General features: G+C 37.2%; 3 protein-coding genes across 5 annotated transcripts; 1 reads left to right on the forward strand and 2 right to left on the reverse strand.

Annotated features, from left to right (window-relative positions):
- Positions 1-89: 89 nt before the first annotated feature.
- Positions 90-7,982, reverse strand: LOC116175550. 2 transcript variants are annotated; one of them, XM_031493715.1, is made up of 3 exons: positions 7,331-7,982; positions 6,635-7,042; positions 90-6,580 (listed from the first exon to the last, which is right to left on the reverse strand). In XM_031493715.1, exons 1-3 carry the CDS (start codon positions 7,626-7,628, stop codon positions 474-476), a joined length of 6,813 nt encoding a protein of 2,270 aa, XP_031349575.1. In that variant the 5' UTR covers positions 7,629-7,982; the 3' UTR covers positions 90-473. The 2 variants fall into 2 exon arrangements, with proteins under 2 accessions (XP_031349575.1, XP_031349576.1); XM_031493716.1 differs by having other exon boundaries at positions 91-6,580; positions 6,635-7,277.
- Positions 7,983-8,078: 96 nt separating this feature from the next.
- Positions 8,079-13,522, reverse strand: LOC116175551 (D-glucuronyl C5-epimerase B). The gene is made up of 2 exons (XM_031493718.1): positions 13,330-13,522; positions 8,079-13,281 (listed from the first exon to the last, which is right to left on the reverse strand). The coding sequence occupies exons 1-2, from the start codon at positions 13,402-13,404 to the stop codon at positions 11,560-11,562; spliced, it is 1,797 nt and encodes a 598-aa protein (XP_031349578.1). The 5' UTR covers positions 13,405-13,522; the 3' UTR covers positions 8,079-11,559.
- A 2,920-nt stretch (positions 13,523-16,442) lies between these two features.
- LOC116175323 lies at positions 16,443-19,671 on the forward strand. Of its 2 annotated transcripts, none has more exons than XM_031493396.1 (3): positions 16,443-16,648; positions 17,184-17,454; positions 17,539-19,671. In XM_031493396.1, exons 1-3 carry the CDS (start codon positions 16,637-16,639, stop codon positions 18,543-18,545), a joined length of 1,290 nt encoding a protein of 429 aa, XP_031349256.1. In that variant the 5' UTR covers positions 16,443-16,636; the 3' UTR covers positions 18,546-19,671. The 2 variants fall into 2 exon arrangements, with proteins under 2 accessions (XP_031349256.1, XP_031349257.1); XM_031493397.1 differs by having other exon boundaries at positions 17,542-19,669.
- The last annotated feature ends 2,719 nt before the right edge of the window (positions 19,672-22,390 follow it).

Genomic DNA, 22,390 nt, shown 5'->3' on the forward strand with positions numbered 1-22,390 from the left:
AAGGTTTTTTGCAAAGCAAAACTGCAACAATTAATTTAATTGCAGGGCCCAGGCTCCAGTGGCGTAGTAAATATTCTCCTTGCAATTTTCCTACATCTATATCAGCGGTTCTTAAATTATGGTACGCGTACCACTAGTAGTCATAACCTCAGGGCAAGAAATAACTTGTTCTGAGGTTATATCCTAGTACGAAGACTAAATAATAGCAACCGGGATTAATAGAATAAATCAATATAAATTTTGGTAAAGTACAATTCTTTATTAAAAATAAATATGGGTTCCCATTGTAATCCCCGGCGTGACCCCTATAAGTGGCAGAAACAACTTTTTATGAGTACAGTTTACGATAAAACACGACTCAGACGCACTACTTTTTATGAATTTCTAGACCAAGTCTATAATGTTAAATGCTGTAAGAAGAATAAGCTTTAATTTGCCTCTGGCTACAAGACAAAAGTACCAACGTACTCACACTACATTTCTTTCGAACGACTTCTAGTCATTAGCTTTTTAAATTCCTTAACACTATTTAGAACTACTTCAACACCTTTAGCAACATCTTTCATTATCTTTTCCTTTTGTTTACTCATCTGGTCACTTTTATGTTTTCTCTTATGGCCGCTCGTACATGACGTAGAACAACCCCCGCAGTATTCAGGTTTTTTTGAACCATCGCTTCGCCTATGACTATGCTGCTTTGAATTGGCTCGTTTCTCCGGAACGCGTAGTAAAATATCATACGCCTGCTCCAACTCGTCCATCTTTCTCGTAAGATCCGCTACAACGTCATCGTTAACATCATCGATCTTCGACCATGTTTTAATAAAATTGTCTACATTACTAGGCAACCAATCCTTTAACTCCCGATCAGTGTGAACGTAAACTAAGCTTTGCGACTTGGACGGGCCATTACCCACAATTTTACGGGAGCCGTTCCTCCAGGAATGTAAGGATGCAGAGATTTTGGGGCTTGGCATGGTGGTCGAACATGCAGCAACTGCAAGATGTTTCTCAGTTTGGCGACTAAGATTCTGTAACTTCTTTGCAGGGCAAGGTATTGAAGTGTGTCCCGATACTTCTTTCAGGTGTATCGTTTCTTTTCCCGAGCGATTATTTGTTTTTCTCTCACTTGCCGTTAATAAATCTCTGTGTACCTTTGGCAAGGATTCTTGGACATGGCCCTTTGCAATTGTGTCTTTGAACTGTGAGTGTTGAGTAACGCTGCTCTTAGGGATTAATGATTTTAAGGTTTGCTTCGACATTGAGCTGTTAATTGATTTACTTTCACTTCGATTTGGATCTTTGGGGTTCTTATCCGACAAATCTTGGATAGATTTGCTCTTTGGCATTGATGATCTAATATTTCTTAAACTTTGTCTCGAGATAGTTTCTATGTTATTTTTTTCATTATTGGGACAGGCAATTTTTATCGGTTCGTTCCATGAGTCTCCTTTAAGAGTGCTTCTTCGCAAACATTTAAATGTTCGTCGCGAAGCGTCTTTCACATTAGTGGGCTCGACCATTGCTGTTGGTAACTTCTCCTGTGCTTGGTTTTCCCATGCACCTTGGTTCACGTTGTTCTTTGCGATTGAGGATCTCAAATCTCTCAAATTTTGATTTGGGGCATCTTTTAAACTTGTTTCTGCACCATTAGAACAGTCAGCTTTTTTTGCTTCACGCTCACGATTCTCCCATGAATCTCGACTAACGTTGCTTTTTCGGATTGAGGACCGAATAATTCTCAAAGTTTGCCGAGGGGAATCTTTTAAATTACTTGGCTCGTTATTGGAATAGTCGGTTGTTTCCTGTGCCCCATGCATTTGACCGTGCATTGAATCTCGGCTAATGGTGCTTTTTGAGAGCGATGGCTTAAAATCTCTCAAAGATTTTCTTGAGAAATTGGAGCTGTCAACTTCCGTTGCCTCACTTTCCCGATTGTCCAATGAATTTTTACCAACGTTGCTCTTTCGGATTGAGGACCGAAAGTCTCTCCAAGTTTGTCGCGAGGCATCTCTCAAACTTTGTCCTGAGACACTTTTTAAACTCGTTTCTGATTTATTGGAACTGTCAGCTTCATTTGCTTCACTCTCTCGATTGTCCCATGAATCTCGGTCGGTGTTGCCATTTCGGATTGAGAACCTAATGTTTTTTAAAGTTTCCCGAGAGGCATCTTCCAAATTAAAGGGTTCGTTATTGGGGTAATCAATTGTTTCGCTATCAGTTTCCTGTGCTTCACTCATTCGCTTTTTCACCGAGCCTCGGTTAATCTTGCTCTTTGCAATTGAGGACCTTAACTCTCTTAAAGAGTGTCTTGAGACGTCTTTTAAATTAGTTTCTGAATTACTGGAGCAGTCAGCTTCCTTTGCTTCACTCGGTCGATTATCCCGTGAATCTCGGCCATCGTTGCTTTTTCGGAATGAGAACCGAATGTTTCTCAAAGATTGTCGTGAGGCATTTTTCACAGAAATGTGTTCATCCACTGCCGTGGTTACATTCTCCGGCGCCTTGTTTTCCAATGAATCTCGGCCAACGTTGCTTTTTCGGATTGAGAACCGAATATTTCTCAAAGTTTGCTTGGAGGCCTCTTCTAAGTTAATGGGTTCGTTATTGGAGTAGTTAGTTGTTTCGCAACCATTTTCTTGTGCTCCACTCATTTGCCTTTTCACAGAGCCTCGATTGCTCTTTGAAACTGATGACCTTAAAGATTGCTTTGAGGTATCTTTTAAACTGGTTTCTGAATAATTGGAGCAGTCAGTTTCCTTTGCTTCATTCTCTCCATTATCCCGTGAATCTCGGCCAACGTTGCTCTCTCGGATTGAAGACCGAATGGTTACCAAAGTTTGCCTGGAGGCGTCTTCTAAATTAATGGGGTTGTTATTGAAGTAGTCAATTGTTTTGCTATCATTTTCCTGTACTCCACTCATTTGCCTTTTCACCGAGCCTCGGTTTATATTACCCTTTGATGACTTTAAATCTCTTAAAGATTGTCTTGCGGCATCTTTTGAATTTGTTTCCGATTTATTGGAACAGTCAGTTTCTTTTGCTTCATTCGCTCGATTGTGCAATGAATCTGGGCTAACGTTGCTCTTTCGGATTGAGAATCGAACGTTTCCCAAACTTTCTTCTAAATGAATGGGTTCGTTGTTAGAGTAGTCAATTGTTTCGGTATCATTTTCCTGTGCTACACTCATTTGTCTTTTCACTAAACCTCGGTTTATCTTGCTATTTGCAATTGACGACCTTATATCTCTTAAATATTGTCTTGAGGCATCTTTTAAATTGGTTTCTGATTTATTGGAACAGTCAGCTTCTTTAGCTTCATTCTCTCGATTGTGCCATGAATCTTGGCCAGCGTTGCTCTTTCGAATTGAGAATCGAATGTTTCCCATAGTTTGTCTAGAAGCATCTTCTAAATTAATGGGTTCATTATTTGAGTAGTCAATTGTTTCGCTATCATTTTCTTGTATTTTGCTCATTTGCTTTTTTACCGATCCTCGGTTATTCTTGCTCTTTGCAATTGATGACCTTAAATCTCTTAAAGATTGCCTTGAGGCATCTTTTAAAACGGTTTTTGAATTATTGGAGCAGTCAGCTTCGTTTACTTCACTTTTCCGATCCCATGAATCTTGGCCAACGTTGCTCTTCCGAATTGAGGACCGAAAGTCCTTCAAAGTTTGTCGCGAGGTATCTTTCACTTTAATGGGTTCGTCTACTGCTGTGGTTACATTCTCCTGGGCCTGGGTTTCCCATGAGCCTTGGTTTACGTTGCTTTTTGCGATTGAGGACCTAAAATCTGTCAAACCTTGTTTTGAAGCATGTTTTAAACTCGTTTCTGAACTATTGGAGAACTCGGCTTTCTTTGTTTCACTCTCTCGATTATGCCATGCATCTCGACCAACGTTGCTCTTTCGCATTGAAGATCGACTGTTTCTCAAACGTTGTCTCGAGATATTTTCTAAATTAATGGGTTTGGCACTGGAGTAGTCGATTGTCTTACTATCACCTCCCTGTGTTGTATTTGTCTGCTTCTCTAAAGAGCCTCGGTTAAAATTGTTACTGACTGAAGATTGAAAGTCTCTCGAGATATTAGTTGGCTCCTGCTTTAAATGGTCGCCGGTTGTGGTTTCAGATTTCCGAGCCAGGTTTTCCCATAATTCTTCGTTTACGTTGCTCTCTGCGGTTGATGACGTAAAATCTCTCAAACCTGGTCTTGAGACATCCATCAAGCTCATCTCGGGATTATTGGCGCAATCATCTTTCTCCGCTTCACTCTTCTGATTGTCCCATGAATCTCGACCTGCATTGCTCTTTCGCATTGAGGATCGAAAGTCCCTCAAAGTTTGCTTAGATGCATCTTCTATATCTATATTAATAGTTTCTCTATCGGAATAGTCCATTGAATCTTGGTTAAGTTTCCTTTTTGCGACTGATAATGAAAAATCTCCCAAAGCTTGCATTGAGTCATCTTTTAAACTTGTTCCGGCATCATTAGAGTAGTCAGCTTCCTTCACCTCGCCTTCCCGATTATCCCATGAATCTCGATCAGCATTGCTCTTTCGGAATGAGGACCGAAAATCTGTTTCTCTAGGGACATTTTTTAAATTACTGGGCTCGTTATTGGAATAGCGTATACCAGCTTCCTGCGTTTCACTCGCACTCGTTTGCTTCTCCATCGACCCTCTTTTATCGTTGTTGTTTAAGATCGAGGCAGGAACGAGGTCGTTATTCAAATATGTTGTACTTTCACTTTCCCGACCCTCATTCTCCCACGATCCTTGGTTTCCATTGCTCCTATCGATTGACGATCTCAAATCTCTCATAGATGCATCATTTTCATAGTCAATGCTTCCGTTACTCGGGCCATCATCTGTTTTCATGTTTTCATCTTTTGGATCTTTTTCTAAGTCGCTTTTGGGTATTGCTGATATGAATTCTTTTAAAGTTTTTCTGGGGACATCTTTAAAATTAACGTCTTCAATTTCATCTGTCGTGGATTCTCTTACTGAATCCTCCCAAGAAATAACCTTTGGAGTTGCCGAACCGAGCACACTTTTCGTTTCGTTAATTCTAACGGCAAGTTTACCATTACTTTGCGTGTTTGAAAAATTACCATTTTCATTCACTGTTTCAACGGTTTGAGTAGATTTCGTACATGAGTCTTTCTTGTTTTTTTCAAAGGTTTGTGCGAATGTCTCTATTGGAGTTGAATTGACCGAAATTAAGGGCGGGTTTTCGTTTAGATCATTCGGTGGAGAAGAACGTGTGTTCTTTATTTTTTCGTTATACATATAAAGAGTTTGTTGCGGGACACTCGTTAACGCAGATGTTCGTTTTGGTGTAAAGCGTAAGCAAGTACCACAGACTTGCCTTGGATAATTAATGCAATTATTACAACAATTGCAATTTGGTCTGTTAGTATGCCGGAAGCAGCAAAAGGTATTGAACGGGGGTAAAATGCAAGTGGATGTGCCAATATTGTTGTTTTTTGGCAACGCAATGGCTTGGATTGGTGAAGCTTTTTTTGATTGAGGTGATGCACATTTGAACGAACACTTTTTCTTTAAAGGTATTTTACTGGGTTTCTTATGGGATTTTTGGGGCGGCTGTGAAGATAATTCGCTTTGAGCCGTTATGACATCACATTTCGAATGGTTCTTGCAGGTCTTTGACTTATGAGACTTCTCGCTTACATTCGGTGCCTCTACAATCAACTTGTAAAGGGAATCGAACTGTTTACTGGGCCTTTCTTTGCACTTGCTACAGCTTTTGGTGTCATCGTCTGAAGATATTACCAGAAAACTTGAAGGAAGGCCGTTGGCGGGTACATTTATGTAAACAACGCTATCCTTTTCTTCAATACGTACAGTTTTGTTTGAAGACGTCGGTTTCTGCGGCTTTGCGTTTTGGGGGCTTCTACTATTACACCATCGTTTGCGTCTACAAAGATAACTTAAAGGAGGATAGCAACACTCCCGACTCTGCCTGTACACGAACATTTGTCGCAATTCGTATACGAGATTTTCCAATTTATTGTAAATCTTTTGGTTTTCGCGATCCAAATTAAACGACTGGCTACTGCAGGAATTGCCTGTTAGAGTTTGGCTCGATTTCAAGTAGTCTTCGAAGGGTGTAAAGGTATCGGTTTCGTTACTAGTGGCGGGCATTGAATCATGAGATCTACCAGAATTGGACCAATTATCGCAATAAGATGAAGCATTCGATGTGGACACCCCCAAACCAGGCAAGTTGTGACGTGGGAGGGTTGTAAATTTTGCGCCACGAGTAAAGTTATCATTTGTTTGATTGGTCCACAAAGAGCTTGTAGTATTTTTCTTTTCATACGTTGGAAAATGAATTTCTCCATTATCACGACTAACAACATTTTCATCCACGTCATTCCGGTTGACATTCAAGAGTGATCTTGAAATTATAAAGGACTTAATTAATGTGGGTGGCGGAGTTGGCTGTCTTTTAGTAGTTAGCAACGAACCATTACTCTCCAAAGAAGAACCCCCACTAAATATCACACTGAGTGTATCATGTGTTCCTGGTTTAGCTGGGCCTGCCTTCCACTGAGTTCCTAAAACAATTTTTATGGCACCAATGAAGAATGCGATCTATGTAAATAACGCACCCTTTTGAAATAATTTCCATTCTTTATTTTCTTCAGTAATTTTTTCTTTTTTCTTATAAATCGGAACACTACGGCCCCCTCCGTTATAAATTGAAGACCTTAAATCCGTCGGTGCTACACCACTGGTGAGTTGCCCTCTCAACGCGTACTTCGTTTTATTTGAAGGTATGCTGGTTTCTACATCATTGTCTTTGATTGTCGCAGTTTTTTCTAATTTTATGGCACTATTATCCCCTGAAGTTTCGGCTATGGGGTCATTACAGACAAACGTTTTGCTGCACATTTCGCGAATCAAGCAAAGAGTCGAATTACAGCGTCGCAAGTTAATTCCATCATGCTTTTCGAATAAATTTTTACAGAGCAGTGGAGTTATATATCCCACGCGATTTTCAGACAATTGTATCAATCCTAAAAAAGTAATTCCTTCATTGCCACATTCGTTCTTTTTTGCTGATATTAATTTGTCTATAACCGAATATATAAATAAATCTGATGAGTTTAAATTAACCATGGATTTGGATGTATTACTAATTTTGCCCATTTTCTACAGCTATAATTTTGACACGTGTCATACGGCATACGCGTTAGCACAAAATTCTGCCAGTCAAAATGTGAGATCCTTGAAGAATCAGTTGATTGATCACTTGACGAAATTGATCAAATAGTACATACTACAGAAAAGTGTGGCGCACTTACGATTATAAAAAGGAACATCAGGCTCTAAACACGAAGAACAGTCGAGGCAATATTCGGAAGAACACCGTTTCAAGCAATATTCTGTTGCAGCGCATCCATTGCACTTTTGAAAATGGACTGATAATGGTGGGTCACGTGGTTCTGATTGTTTGTGGACCATAAGTGTACAAACAGCTACAATTGGATTTCCAGACAGTCCACATGCGCCGCTTCGAATTTCTGACTTGGTAATCGCAAAAGAATTGTACAGCGCTTCATTGAGATTAAACACGTAATATTTTTTATTAATAATTTTCATTATTTTCTTTCACAAAAATTTTGATTGGATGGCTGCATTCTAGATCAGCAATTTATACATGGTATAATGAGGAACCAACACAAAGGGCTTGCAATACACTACACTTTTTGAGCATGATCTTTTTTTATGTAAATCTGAGCAGTAGTTTTAAGATATGAAAGATGAGGTATAGATTACAAGCACTTTTTGCAAATGCATATGCAGCCAGAGATCCTTATACTGAAGGATCTGAGCCTGCCTTTTTCCAATGACAATCACAAAAGCCTTGCAATGAGCTTTGGTACAGTTTGCTTCCTTGACTTGCTTCTACAACTTCGAGAAGTCCCCCTTGTAAGGTAGAACTACTTGCCTCATTTACTAACTGAATTGTTGGCTCTGTATCCGACTCTGCCAAACCAACTTCACACAGCACGAATAAAAGGTACCTAATCGAATAAAAATAAAGCGAAATTCAGTGTTCAATTGTATTTCCCTAGTATTATTGTCACAGTCACATATATTTGGATACAATTTTTTATATTAGATGGTGCTTCTAGTCTAACGTTCTGTGATTTACAATCATATATAATTTGGCAGTGACCTTCTCCGCTCCCCACCCCAACTATCAACCATTTAATTTATCCTATTATACTGTACAAATCACAGAGACTTAACAAATCCTTCGTAATGTATGCTCACCGAATTAAAAATATATAGGTACCTCAATTACATGAATAGCTCGCAGTTTTAAGTCACAAAATTTAAATACTGTGCAAGTACCTAAATATTGTACGATGATTATCTCAATTCTAGTTAGATTGCTTACGAACGGAAAAGAAAAATAATACTAAGCGTAACAAATTTACAAAAAATTTGGCAAATAATGGTCCAATCATTGTCAAAATACGGTTAACAAAGTTTCATAAAAAATCTAAGTATCTAGGTATTGGAGTAAAGCTGCTTTTTACAGTAGATTGATGTATCTAGTTTTAGAATGAAGAGAATGGGCCTAAGATGTGAATGTAAATGGTCGGTCCAACTGTACGCTACCAACCGATCATTTATAAACACTTTGTATAATGCTAAATGCAACTGTACAAGAAGCAGTATTTGGCAAATCAATACAGCTAATTCTTATGGTAATAATAAACTTTACAATAAAAAACAATTCAACTATCAATTAGAGAGAGTAATAATTGACATTCCATATAGTCCAACAGAAAACTCAAAAAATGAAATTGAGTTTAGACAATTTAACAACATTATTAACGTTTATCGAATGTTACAGAAATAAAAATTTGCTTGTTAACTACTCTGGTTACTAGCATTTTGCAAAAATGTAATAAAATAACATCTATTACACCACATTTCAAACAAAATGTCCTTGAAGAAGAGATTTTCAGTTTGAAAATAGTGGAGGCAACTATCACAGTTATGGTTCCTTTAAAATAAGGAAACTACCAATAAATCGTTTCCTGTACGTCTCTCTTACTTCTCTCAACAAAGCTGCTAGTTATAATTAATCGAATCAAGTGTTTTGCCAAGATTTGCTACCTTTTTCAACTAACCAGACTAGGTTTATACGAAGGTAGATTTACACATCTGAAATAAAAATGCTTTGGCGTGCATCAGGTTTTTGAAACAGGATTAAAAACAAAAAGCATTAAAAAAGTGAGTATGTTGCTATACTCAAAATCAATTTCACATAAAACACACAGACTTTTGATTATTGTTGGAAGACTTTTCACATTTGAATGTGAGCATGAAAAGAACATAGAGAGATGTGTTGGTACTGTTACAGTACTTTTCCAACAGTTAAATGGACTAACAGACAAAGGAAGCTATAAGGAAAAAAAGAGACTTAAATTCAGCACCCAAATAAATAGCAAAAATGTTTGTGACCGTTGCATTCATCGAGAGAGTGTAAGAGAAACATACCTTCGCGAAGATTAAAATTAGATTAACAAAAATACTATTTAACCAAAATGCAGTATCAAACATAAATAGATAAAAATATTTAAATAAAAACTCTATTAATCACTTAACGGGTGGGATTAAACATTTATACAGTGTGATACGTGAAGTTTTACACAGCATATATTAAAGTTGTTTCTCCAACAATTTCCCTGAGATTTCTTACTTGGTTACCAAGACGTTGTTTTGCTATCACTTTAATGATATGGATATTACAATTTTTAGAGAAGATATAATAATACTAATAAGTTGAAATTGATCAATAAATTCTTATAACTGAGCTTTGGATTTTTGTTTAAAAATATTGCAATTAATAGTTTGTATAAACATACCTACTAACTGGTCTCATTGTAATAGGTAGATACATAGATAGAGTTCTACTAATTCCGAGGTAAAAACTGCCTATTTGGGATATTGTTACGTAGAATACAGTGACATACTGAAAAAGTTTTTGGACCACCTTTTCTGAGATTTGACCCAAAGTGGGTATTTTCAACAACACCTTGTATATCTTAATGGCAATTTTTTAAATAATAATAATAATATGAATATTTATTTCTTTATTTATTATTATTTATATTATTATTATTATATTTATTCCAAGAATTACATGGAATCTCATGGTACAAATTTAGCAAAAGCTGCTTTTCCATATTATGCACCATGCACATAAATAAGTGGAGTATCATATAAAATAAAAAGTAACACTTTAACAGCTAAAAATAAAACCTGTACATCATAGTGACATAAAAATAAATAACTATTATAATTGACAAATATTAAATAAGGAGACGTAAAATAAAAATGAAAAGGTAAGTAAAACAAAATCTTAACTTTGTGATGTAAATAGGATATTGAACATCTCACACTTAAATTTTTTACTGGTCAAACCCTTGAGAGCGAAGGTACAGTGTTATATACCGAAGTCATATTGTAACTCAAGCTCAAAACATTTGTATTTGCAATTATTTTTTATTTTTTCAAATGACAAAATAGCGATTTAACAAAAATAAAAAAAAACATTTTTTGATAACCACCCCATGGCCAGGCCATGAACCACTCCATAGATTTTTGAATACAAAACATTTATAAAATCCCTACACCATCTACTACATTTGTTGTAAAGACTGTATCGTTAGATATCTTTTTTTGGAAAGTGCTTGTTAAAAATGGGTTGCCATTTGAAAATACTAGTTAAGACATGAAAATGTAATTTTGCCAAATTGTTTTATTTCCGTCTCTCATATTAGCCACTAAAACTTTGCGATTGTAATTTTCTGAGATCACCTAAGGTCCTTAGATTAGTTTGGGGCCCATCACGGCCACCTAGATATTAAAAGTGGCTCTTAAAAAAGTAGGAGTAAAAACTTTTGACAAGGTCACGTTATTTATTAAACATTCATTGTTCGTATTTGTAACGTATTTACAAATAGAAAATGTGTGGGGCCGCAGTCAAAATGGTTATGTAAAATTACTTATGCTTGGAAGAAACTATTGTTGTTGTACCTACCTGCTTATAAGTAATGGTCAGGGGTTGGAATTTCAAGCAGCCATAGACTGACCCCTGTCGTCCTTAAAAACAATTTATTATTATTATTATTAACATGGTCAATACTGCAAAAACTGTAATCTCCATATGTGTCTATTAACGTCACCTTAGAGATATCAATAAAATACACAACAATTCTGAGCACCCTGTATAGTATAGCAGTACTCATCAGTCATCTTCCAAATCAAAACAATTAATAGAGCATAAAAATTTGCAATTCATTCTAATTTCAAGATTTTTTCAATTCCGTGGCGAAACAGAATTGACTCAAATGTTAATGTCAAAATGTGTATCACACTGTATAAATGAAATTGAAAAACACCTGAAAGTAAGTACAGTGTTTTCATTTGTCAAATGAATAAATCATATTCTAGACACCCCACCCTGTATCTATTGGTCCTTTAAAAATTATGGTTTTAGTAACAAGGGCTAATTATGAGCAGCCCGTTTTCCCGCCATGTAAGCAATCCACCTTTCAGCGGTTTCGGTAAACAAAGGTTCATTATCAATTGTACTAAGTAATAACAACTGGTTAACATGCGTAGCATGATAATCCCATCGAGCTAAATTCGGCGCTATACCTAACGTAACATGTCTCAGATCATAAGAAGTCCCACTGCCCATATCATACAGTAGAAGCATATTTTTCAAAGAATTCATACCCTCGGCGTACAACAGATCGGCTTCTTTAGCATGATTAGGGGCGATTGTCATTAAGTCGTACAAACCTAAAAGTGAATATATAAACCCGTTCAAGACAAAAGACGCAGGTTTTGTCGGGTATTCTTCGTACCAATGGTACTTATTGAAAAATGTAGCTAAAACGCCTCCTTGCCAGCTCGGCACTCTGAACGGTTTTAGTCCCATCAGGGCCGCGTTTAGGTAAGTAGAATCGCCTCCCGAATGATGATAGGCTCGCGCAAGCACCGAAATCGCATGACCCTGTCCCATTGCTGAATACCAGCCGGGTTCCAAATCTTGAAAACCAACAGCAATACGCCGTTTCACCGGATTTGGCCATCCGCCCGTCTGTCTATCTTGATACTTCACAAACCAGTTGGCGGCATCGTAAAATTGCTGGATGTGTTCTGAAGACGAAAGTGTTAAGTTATCAATAGCGCCATTTCCACGCAGGACGAAGCCGATAACTTTTATTTTTGAACGAGGCATTTTGTGTTTCGACTTATCCTTCTCGAGGTAATTTAAACCCTTTTGTAAATCAACAATTAAATCTCGAGTTAATCTACACCAGCCGAGATTAAATCCGATGCCGTGGTAAATGTTTTTATCTTGAGCAGTTACGAGTATATCGGACGCGATGTAATGCAAGTTGTAAATATCTTTTTTCTCTCGGTTCTGTAGAATCACGCTAAAGCTGCTATTACCGTTCAATAAAATATTTACACTCATCACGAAATCGAGGACATGATCCATCTTTACCCTAATTCCCCCGCTATAATTATCAGATGTGGAAAATTTTAAGACACGATTAGCAGATTTATCTACGGAAATTCTAGAAATGCTAGCCGACTCGGGTATTGACCAATGTGAGATTTCCTTCTCCCCGTCCTCCAATACCTTCCGCCGTGGTTCGGGCTCAGTTAAATTTTTGCTATAATGAGAGAGACCAAACTGGGCGATTTGCGTAGGATAAAAGTAACCCTGACTTTCCCACTGAGTCGATATAGGAACCCCCTCAATCGCACTAACACATTTGACACGCTCTCGTACTTCAACGTTATAATTTTCAAAATACATAAAAACACCTTTGGGATCATACTTTCCTTTCGGATGATAAACACGACCGTAGCTGTGCGACCATTCGAAACGTTCCAATCCATCGTAGACGGCCAACTTGCCGTAAACTTCAAAGTATTTGTGCAAAAACGAAAAAGGTAAATAAACTTCGTCACCTTCCCTTCGGCACCCTATGCTATACTCTCCGTTAATATCACAATCGATTTCTTCGGAACCCTGAATTTCACCGCCTCGCTCAGCGTTCTCCCTGTTCTGACGTAGCCACTCTCTGGAACCGGGCAGGTCGCCGCAACGACTCCAAAAAGTTAGCGTTATCAGTACAACCGCTCCGCAAAGGATCACCAGAGCTGCTTTGATATTCAGCCGCATCATTACAAAAAATAATGGTAGGCCCTGAAAATTGAGGGGTAAGTGGCAGGGAATAATTTAGAATGGACCTACCTCCTTGTGGTAACTGTCCTGACCTACCACAGGGGTTGGGTAAATACTCCCACTAAATTTATGTGTGTTAACCATCAGCTTTCTTACATTCCAGCGTTATATTGAAAATTCAAAACGTGCCTTTTGGGGTATTCCATTTTTTTGCATAAAAACATTTTCACTTTCGATTGCTCGAAATATAAACAGTGGAATTAGGGAATTTTGTTTTTTAGTGGGATACTTTTAGGCCAACACTGAGCAAACATACAGGATGAATCCACCTTGATACAGGATGTTAACTAATTATCAACACAATTTCTAAGCAACGGTTCTTGTACAGGGGAAAAAGTATTCATATTTCTCAAAAATTAGAAATTTGATGTTTATATCGCATTTCCGAAATTATTAATGAGTATTTTTCAAGAATTCTTCCACCACGCGAAAGCTCATCATATTTGCTATCTCATATATAACAAAAAGAAAGCCAATTTTGTTTTTAACAACTGCCCCGTAAATTTAAAGTATTAATACACGAGACGTGTTATGAAATTTTCAAGGTCAAAATATTTTCGTTATTATTGGGCATATACAGGGCGCCCATTATGTATGGAATATAGTATAATTATATCTCGATCAATATCGACTGCATACCAAATTTTTTTATATAAAAGTTGTTTAACATTTTATTTCCCTTAATAAGGCAGCATTCTGCATTCAGTTGTTTTGATTTCAGAAAACAAACGAAGTAACGAAAATCAACTGAATATTTGTAAATAGGTGTGCACCCTTTCATTAGCCTCATTTCATAAAGATTTTTTTCTCTTTTCGACTATGTAACATGTTAGTACCCTTATACAAGAACATTTTTCAAAAAAAAGTATTACCTATATTAAATCAATAACATTAATCTAGATATCCTACATCAAAATAAATCAAATGAACGTGTACGTTTCTTATTAAATCTGGAAAAAAACACGAAATTAGCATTAATTGTTGCAGCAATTATTCCCAGAATACTCAGATATTCATTTCAAGCTTCCCGTGATAGTTAGTTCACTGCCTTGCAGTTATAATAATAATATTTTGAACACTTATTGGGAAAACCCGTTTTATTGCTAATTTAATTTGGTCTTCGAGGTGTCATAAGAAGCATACACGTTCATTCGTTTTATTTTGATGCAGGATTAATGTTACTGATGTAATTATAATACATTTTTTTGAAAAATTTTCTTGTATTACGGTACCTAGTAACATGTTCGAACATCATCGAAAAGAAAAAAAATCTCTATCAAAGGAGCCTAATGAAAAGGTCCACTGCCTTTTAAAAAAATCCGATTGTTCTTTGTTACTCAATTGTTTTGTGAAATAAAAATAACTGAATGCTGCCATATTATGGGAAATAAAATGTTAAATAACTTTTATATAGAAAATGTTTGTATGCAGTCGTTATTTACCGAGTACTATATTCCATACATAATGGGCGCCCTGTACATTTGGGTTTACTTATGTACAATAAACAAAAAAATACCGTACAATAATTAGACAGCTAGTTTGCTGCATACGTATTCCCAGATTCTGTCTCCAGACTTTTCATCATGTGCCATCTCTTCACTTATATGCGTTTCTTAATGGCTTGATTTATACCTTCATTTTCGAGGTCGACATTTTTTGTTTCTTCCCGGTGATTGCCCGACCCTTTAACCAAGTGATATTTGGTCATCAAAAGTCCCTTTGTAATTTCATTTTTCTCATAAATCATAGCAGCATAAAATGCAGCAATGAAATGTTTGTGGCACAATTCTGCACGTTACTATAAGAAAATATTACTCTTTGCTATAAGTAAAAACCAAGCTAATAAAGACCTTTGCAGCGGTATGCGCCATTTGTCCATTTAGGGGGCCATTTGCTGGGGGTTGTGATCACAAAGCTGTCTCCCCCTTCAACCAATAACTGACTTTTTCTTTAAATATACTGCCATATTATATTCAAAGATTTGAAGATATTTGAGCGGTTTTGGAAAGTAGGTATATATTTTACGATCAAAAAAGCTCACCCCCCCTATAACTAACTTTCCAAATTATAAGGGAATCAAATGATTTTAAATGAATTAAAAACTCTTTAACATTAATCTAGATCAATTCCAATTTTCTGCACGTAGAATTGAAACTCATGTAACTCCCAGCGCAAGTTTTAATTTCTGTTCAAATATTTATAAGCAGAAAGCATATTCATATTAATCAATTAATAAATAATAGAATAATACTTATAAAAATTACAACATAATCAAATCCCCTCGTAAATTATAATCTATGATTAAATTTCTCGTAGTTCTTTTGATTTGCGTCCGTAAAATCATAATATTATAGGCATTAATTAATGTAAACGTTTTAAATACCGTTGACTTAGTAAGATTTCTAATAGAGAACCGGTATACACTATACACGATGGCGTGTATGCAAACCATCTGTCACAAATTTGATTTTCAAAAGATTTTTTAAGATAGTGGATTTAATTTCTGATAGAGAGACGTGATAGAAACTATGAACGTCACAATTATAATAAGTAAAGTACAAAATGTTGTTTGATTTGAAGTACTCCGATCGCGTTTATACCGTCGATCAGAATTTTTGCAGTAAAATTTAAAGGAAAAAAGAATAGCATCAAAATTAAAATAAGACATTAATTAGATTGAGAAATAGGGAGAATTCTGGAAAGATCTGCGCTTATATTAATATCCATAAGTAGGCGAAACATAGATGTTTCATTTTCTACCAATATGTTTATTCAATATTGGAAATAAACCAATAGATGCAGATTTTTACAGGTTTGGGTATTTTAATAAGAAAATGTTGCTTATATTCCAATTTCATAACTGCATAATACAGCAAATAAATGGTTAAAAGGGAACATTATACAGTAGAAAGGTGATTTTCTAGGTTTGGGCGTCTTCGGCAACTGTATAAATGCAATAGATTGCAACTTTTTCTGCAACCAACTGAAAGTTTTTCGTAAAATGGGGCAAAGTTCGCGCAAACGTAGTTGTCTAACAATGAACAACAATGCGCGCTAAAGATGCGCTAGTTGGCGTCGGGGCGCCGCGCCTTCTCCAGAATCGATCGGGAGGTAGGGGGCGCGTTCGTCGGAGCAGTTAGCAGGGTTGCTGCTTGTAGGGTCATAGATCGTCCGTTCGCATATTGGCTGAGAATGGATAAAAAAAGAAGGATTAGATTGAAAATATGCGGTATAGTGATCGAGTGTTAGTTGGGGTCTTTCTAAGGAGTGCGTGGGGTAGCGGCGGGTCGTCAGCCGCACCATAAGAAATGCCGTGATGGCAAGAGAGGTACTTACTTGACCTGCATGTGTGTTAGTACAACCCAAATTATTTAACAACCCTTTCCCCTTTAATATCCGCGCTGTTAAAAGCGAGCGTTTATTTCACCTTGTAACTGCAAAGCGCAAACACCCCTTTAGCACTTACGTGTAAATTGCAAATCGTTAAATGTTATAGGCGATTCCAAATTGCTCAAAATGAACAGTTGGGTATTTGTGGCTTTAGTAAATAGAATGTTGATCTTTTCGAAGTTGCTTTTGAAAAATTGCATGCTTTATTGCCAAATAGGTACTGTTTACAAACGCGAATCGATAGGAGCAAAATTGCATCGTTTGAACCAATATTTAATCTTATAGCATTAGAAAACCGAGCTTTTGGGTTCGCTTCGGATTAGTTTAAAATCGTTGGTGGTGGTTTTGCAGTGCGGTTCAATGAATAAGAAATTTGTCTTTAACCGAAGGAAGTCCGTTTGTCTTAAAGTAACTCAATGTTGTTATTAATTGCATGGGTGGATGAACAGGTGAGAGTATAGGGTGTGTTATAGGAGTCCCGCGGAAAGAGACCCTTCAAGCTATGGGACGGGCGGCGTAGCGTGCGCAAGGGTCTGGTGGTGGGGAGTTTGGAAGAACTGGTGCAGCGCGGACGGGACAAGCTCGGTGTATCCGTTGGGGAGTCTGTACGCCTCGTTCTTGAAAGTGACGGTACCCAGGTAGAAGACGCAGAGTATTTCCGCACGCTTCCAGCTAACACCGTGCTGCTTTTGTTACGACACGGAGAACGTTGGCTACCAGCTGGTGTTGATGTAATACGTGCAGGTAATATACCGATTTAATTCAATTACGCTAGTAACTTGTTGCTTATTTTTAATCAACTCGGTCACTAATAGCGGTTTTTGTCAGTAGCGATCTCTGCAATACCAAGGATCGTATGCGAAACCATACACGCGTTGGAGCTGCACGATGAAACACCCTCTTGGAAGATCATGGACAACAAAGGGCGGGTTACAGTGGTGCTGCACTGGGACCAGAGATCGGGTCCATCGAGGGCTTCTTCCTCGGAGACACCGTCACCTGGACCGGGGAAGTTTTCACCTAGCAAGCGACCGTCGCTGGTGATCCAGACCTCCTCCGTCGGTAAAAAGGAGACGCTCATCAACGACGTGTATTCGCAACAGCCTCAAGCCCGGTATCCGAGTCCCCAAATTACTGTGATAAACCATGACGAGGTAAAACTGCCACCTCTGCACCGGTTACCGAAGCAGGGTAGCTCCGTTGAAAGCGGTACCATCCACATTCACACACCGGAGTGTGCTCATCATGCTCATCAGCCTCGAGCCGGAAGCCCGCAAAGTAACGGCGCCATCGAATGCGACTTCCATTGTTGCGCTCTTCACGAAGAGGGTCGCAAGATAGCTGTACATAAGAGCGTAGCGACATCGCCGATTCAAGATGCTCAGCAGCAAACGTCGCCGCAACCACCTTCTAGACACGTCCGTTTTTTAGACGTGGAAGGTCGGCATTCAGCCGCTGAGCATGAAAGTTCTGAGAGTGAAACCGAAAATACAGTTATGGAAGATGAAGCTATAACTTCGGAAAAGTTCCTGTTGCTAATAGATCAGCTGAGTGTTGACCAAAAGCGACATTTGAGTATTAAAGATATCGGTATCATTCTTGAACGGCTCAGTTCGAAAATCCTGGATGTCGAACGTTTAGATAGAGAAAGTGAAAGCGACGATTGTTATAACTGGACCATAAAGGCGACGATTCGAGGTGATGTTCTTAGGGAATTGGGTGTCATATATAACGGAAATTATTACGCTATATCGGAGCATCCCGGTTACAAGGAGGAAAATGAGGGAGGAGGCGAAGAAGTCGAAGAGGAGGAGGAAGAAGAGGACAGGCTGTGAGGTTTGGTGCAGTTGGACCTTTATGCTAATCTACTGCCAATTTTGTGTCAAAGCGCACAAAAAGACAGACAAACTACATTAGTAATAATAAAAAGAAGAAACAGGTGCCGCGTTATCACATATCGCATGTGCACGGCGCGGATCTTGTACCTCTACCCTAGTGGCGTGCGATCGTTACGCTGTCCGTGGATGTGCATTTTGAGTCGCCCCTGGACAACGACACTAGGGCTGACAATCGATGATCGATTGGATATTTGTTCGATGATAACGGGTTTTCATCAACTCTTTTCATCCATGTTTTGTATAGGTTCTGTTAATCATGTAAAATCATTTATAAATAAATACAACTATCGCTTACATAGCTGTTGTTTGTTGTTGGTGGTCCATCACGGATGGATCCTACAATCGTTCAGCCCTAGGGTGCTCCGTGAACGCGATAAATCGACCTTTGAGCGTACCAGAAACTTTTCGTCGTTTACTGGAACGCGTTATACCGAGGTCTTAAATTGTAATTGCTTTTTACTTTTTATAATTCTGTGGAATGTGCCATGCTATTATATTCGAAGATCGTTATTTTTAAGACATGATAGTCGGCGTAATAAGATATTTATGAATTGTTTAGGATACTTGAAAATAAAAATAATAATTTATACATGGACTCGTTAACGATAATTGTATATTTTGCTCAAGAATATGTAACTATAACTACTTTGTATTTGTTTGACGAATGTGTTATATACAAGAATTTTATCTGAGTTACAGATATTTTTCATGAACATGGAAAGAACTGTAGGTCTATATTAGATAAAATTATATAAAATTAACAAATCAATTGAAAACTACTTTCGCTTTAAGAAATAGACGTTCCGATTTTCGTATTTGCTTGGGTCCGTATTTCCTAAAACGACTGTAGACATATTGGCGTTTATAAATAACACTATTAGTACATTTATATGAATATATCCAATACTGATGCAGATGGAAAGGGCATGATTGTTGTCCATCACATTTGTATAATGTTCTAAAAAATCTTGATTAACACTGCCAGTATGTAAAAATAAAATAAAGTACTCATGTACATAATTTTGTTGTGTTCATCAAGTAAACACTGAAGATTAAACAAATCCCCAAAACCCCTTACTAAAATACTGTGAAACGCGTTCAAAGTGAATTGTGTGTCATAAAGAGTTCGAATTTTAAGCACACTGAACAAATTTGTAAAAGATGAAAAAAGCTACTAAAAAAATAGGCAACGAAAGAACGTAATCGGGGCGTGTCCTACTTCAGCTTAATTACGCTACCTACACCCATTTTGATTTTTTTTAGATTCGTTCGCTTCTTTAATTACGCATAAAAAATAAATTATAACTATTTTAATTGAAATTGTTCAGATAAATCCGAAGAAAAGTCACGTGGCCTAGTAACCCAAATACAAGAGGGCGAAGACACCCTAGTGATATAATGACCTCAAAACCTCTCACCAATCGAATTTGAACCGAAATCAAGAAGAAACTGAGAGCATTTTTAATCGTGCGAGACTGTTATTAACGATAATGTTGTGAGTGTATTGACGAAAGTTAATTTAATAAAGGTAAATGAAGGTTCTATGCCCTTCGTATATTTAGACGCTACGAATCTGTACGGAAAAATGCCAAGTGCGACAATGAAAATTTTGTCAAGACGAAGATGAATAGTGCAGAATTGCAGCATTTGTTCATCCGTTATCCTAGTTCCACGGTTATCCTTAACGAGTTCTAAAATCTCGGGCAATGACATCGGGTGTCGAGGAGTGCAGGGAAATGACCCTCTCACGGCACACTGCCCTAGTTTTGAGGGAGCATCCCATTGCAAGGGTGAGCCAGCTGCTGCACCTCTAATACTGATGCCATCTCATCCTGGAAACTGTAACCGTTTTTCTACAACTTGGGCGTATTTGTTTATCTTTTCTAAACTCGAGCGATCAAATTGATTTTCGACGATTACTCACTCTCGAAAATGTATGCGAACTGCGAACGTAAATTCGGTTGTGTTAAGGTGACTGATCACCATGCGAACACTTTATTAAATTCGCTCCTCATTATGATGTAAAGATTATGTACAAATGCATTTCACAAATAAAATTTAAATTTTAGTCCGAAATGTATGTTACAAAGCTCATCATTTTAGAAACATTTTTTCTTCATTGGAAAGTGTAACAAACAGGCAGTAAATTATTGAGGATAGGTGATTTGTGTCAATTATCACAAAAATTGCGCGGACGGAAAAATAATAAATGTGTAAAAGTTAATTGAGATTTATGTGAAAATAGTCATTGTATATTAATTTGTCCCTAAAGTTTCTATACATTTACGAATCCTACTGACAGCACATTGCAGTAGCCGTGTAGGTAGAACGGTGCAGGATCAGTATTTGGAACACAGCAGGATCCCCGGGATCCTGAATGAATGAAACGTGGGCGTAAGGCGTGGCCTATGTGGGTGTACCACTACACAGGATCGCCGTGGTTTTCTGCAGGTCCTTGAAAATAAACACGCGCTAAATTTTATTGTCTGATAACAGAGTATCCCCTGTAGATGTAGGTATCTATGTATCATGATTGTTATTTTAATTGAGTGCTCGGTAGATATTTTTACACGTTCAAATAAAGCTGATTAACTTTCAAAACTTTGCAAGGTGCATTTTAATTGCACAACGGGGTTCATTTACTTTTAATACTTTCAGTATTCGTACAGAGATAGTAATACTTCATCACACTTCATCACAATTAATTCTTTCTATTAATCAGCGCCTGCCTTATTTACATACCTAATTAACTACATCAAAGAACGGTACGCAGCAAAACCATAACAAAATTTGATTTACAGGTGGAATCCTCGGGATGCAAATCTGTGGGTGTGTCAGAACGCCTTAGTCACAATAGAAAATATCACGCACCTTTGACCTTTTTGGTAGTAATTTGCGTACTTATACATATCTACCTACATACTTTTTTCTCATTAGCAAAATCGAATGTACCTACATCAGTTTATTTGATTCAAATTAAACATTTTTTCTATCGTTTCGTAAAAAATTTACTCTTATGTAAAATGGAAAAAATATAAATCAAATATAAATATCACAGCACAGAGAGAAAAATCAAATACTAGTAGCACCGCTCAATATACTATAATATATTGTGATTGCATTGCATTAGATAATTAAGTAATAGAACGCAATGTGTAACAAAATACTTGATTTTAGTGTGTAAACTTTCAGGGCAGTACAATAGGTACCTTTGCAGAAAGCTGGTGGATTTACAATTTTTTTGTGATTTATCGTTTTTGCTAGTTCATTTATTCAAATGGAATAAATGTTCATTACCAACCGACAATCGTCAATTTACATGGATGCCATTTTAGAGTGAATGATTTTGTTTCTCATTTTTATTCATTTCATCTGCTTCCTCTCCGTCGAGCTCCCCGTTTACGAACTTGTATTTCTCTTCCAGCGGGTTGTTAAGAGAATAATTCTTATTACATTATTATTATTCTATTAAGTAATTATTGTTTTATTAAATAGAGAAGACTATCACTGTTTTCAAAATTGTTAAGTAAATCCAACTCTCACAGAGGTAGACAATTTGATAATCAGCTCAGCAGCGTCAAATCTCACGCAAAAAGCGTGAATATAAATTGAAATGAGGCGAATTTGGATATGGCAGAATTTTAACGGAAAGAATTTTTGTGAAGTATTGGACGCAATTGTTAACTTTTTGGAGGATAATTTGAGGGTAAGAACTTGTTCCCTCCGTATATCAGACCCGATTATTATGCTTTACATGCGCCGCTTGAACTTTTATTTAGAAT

Source organism: Photinus pyralis, unplaced genomic scaffold (assembly GCF_008802855.1).
Source record: "Photinus pyralis isolate 1611_PpyrPB1 unplaced genomic scaffold, Ppyr1.3 Ppyr1.4_LG7, whole genome shotgun sequence".
Classification (NCBI taxonomy): Eukaryota; Metazoa; Arthropoda; class Insecta; order Coleoptera; family Lampyridae; genus Photinus; species Photinus pyralis.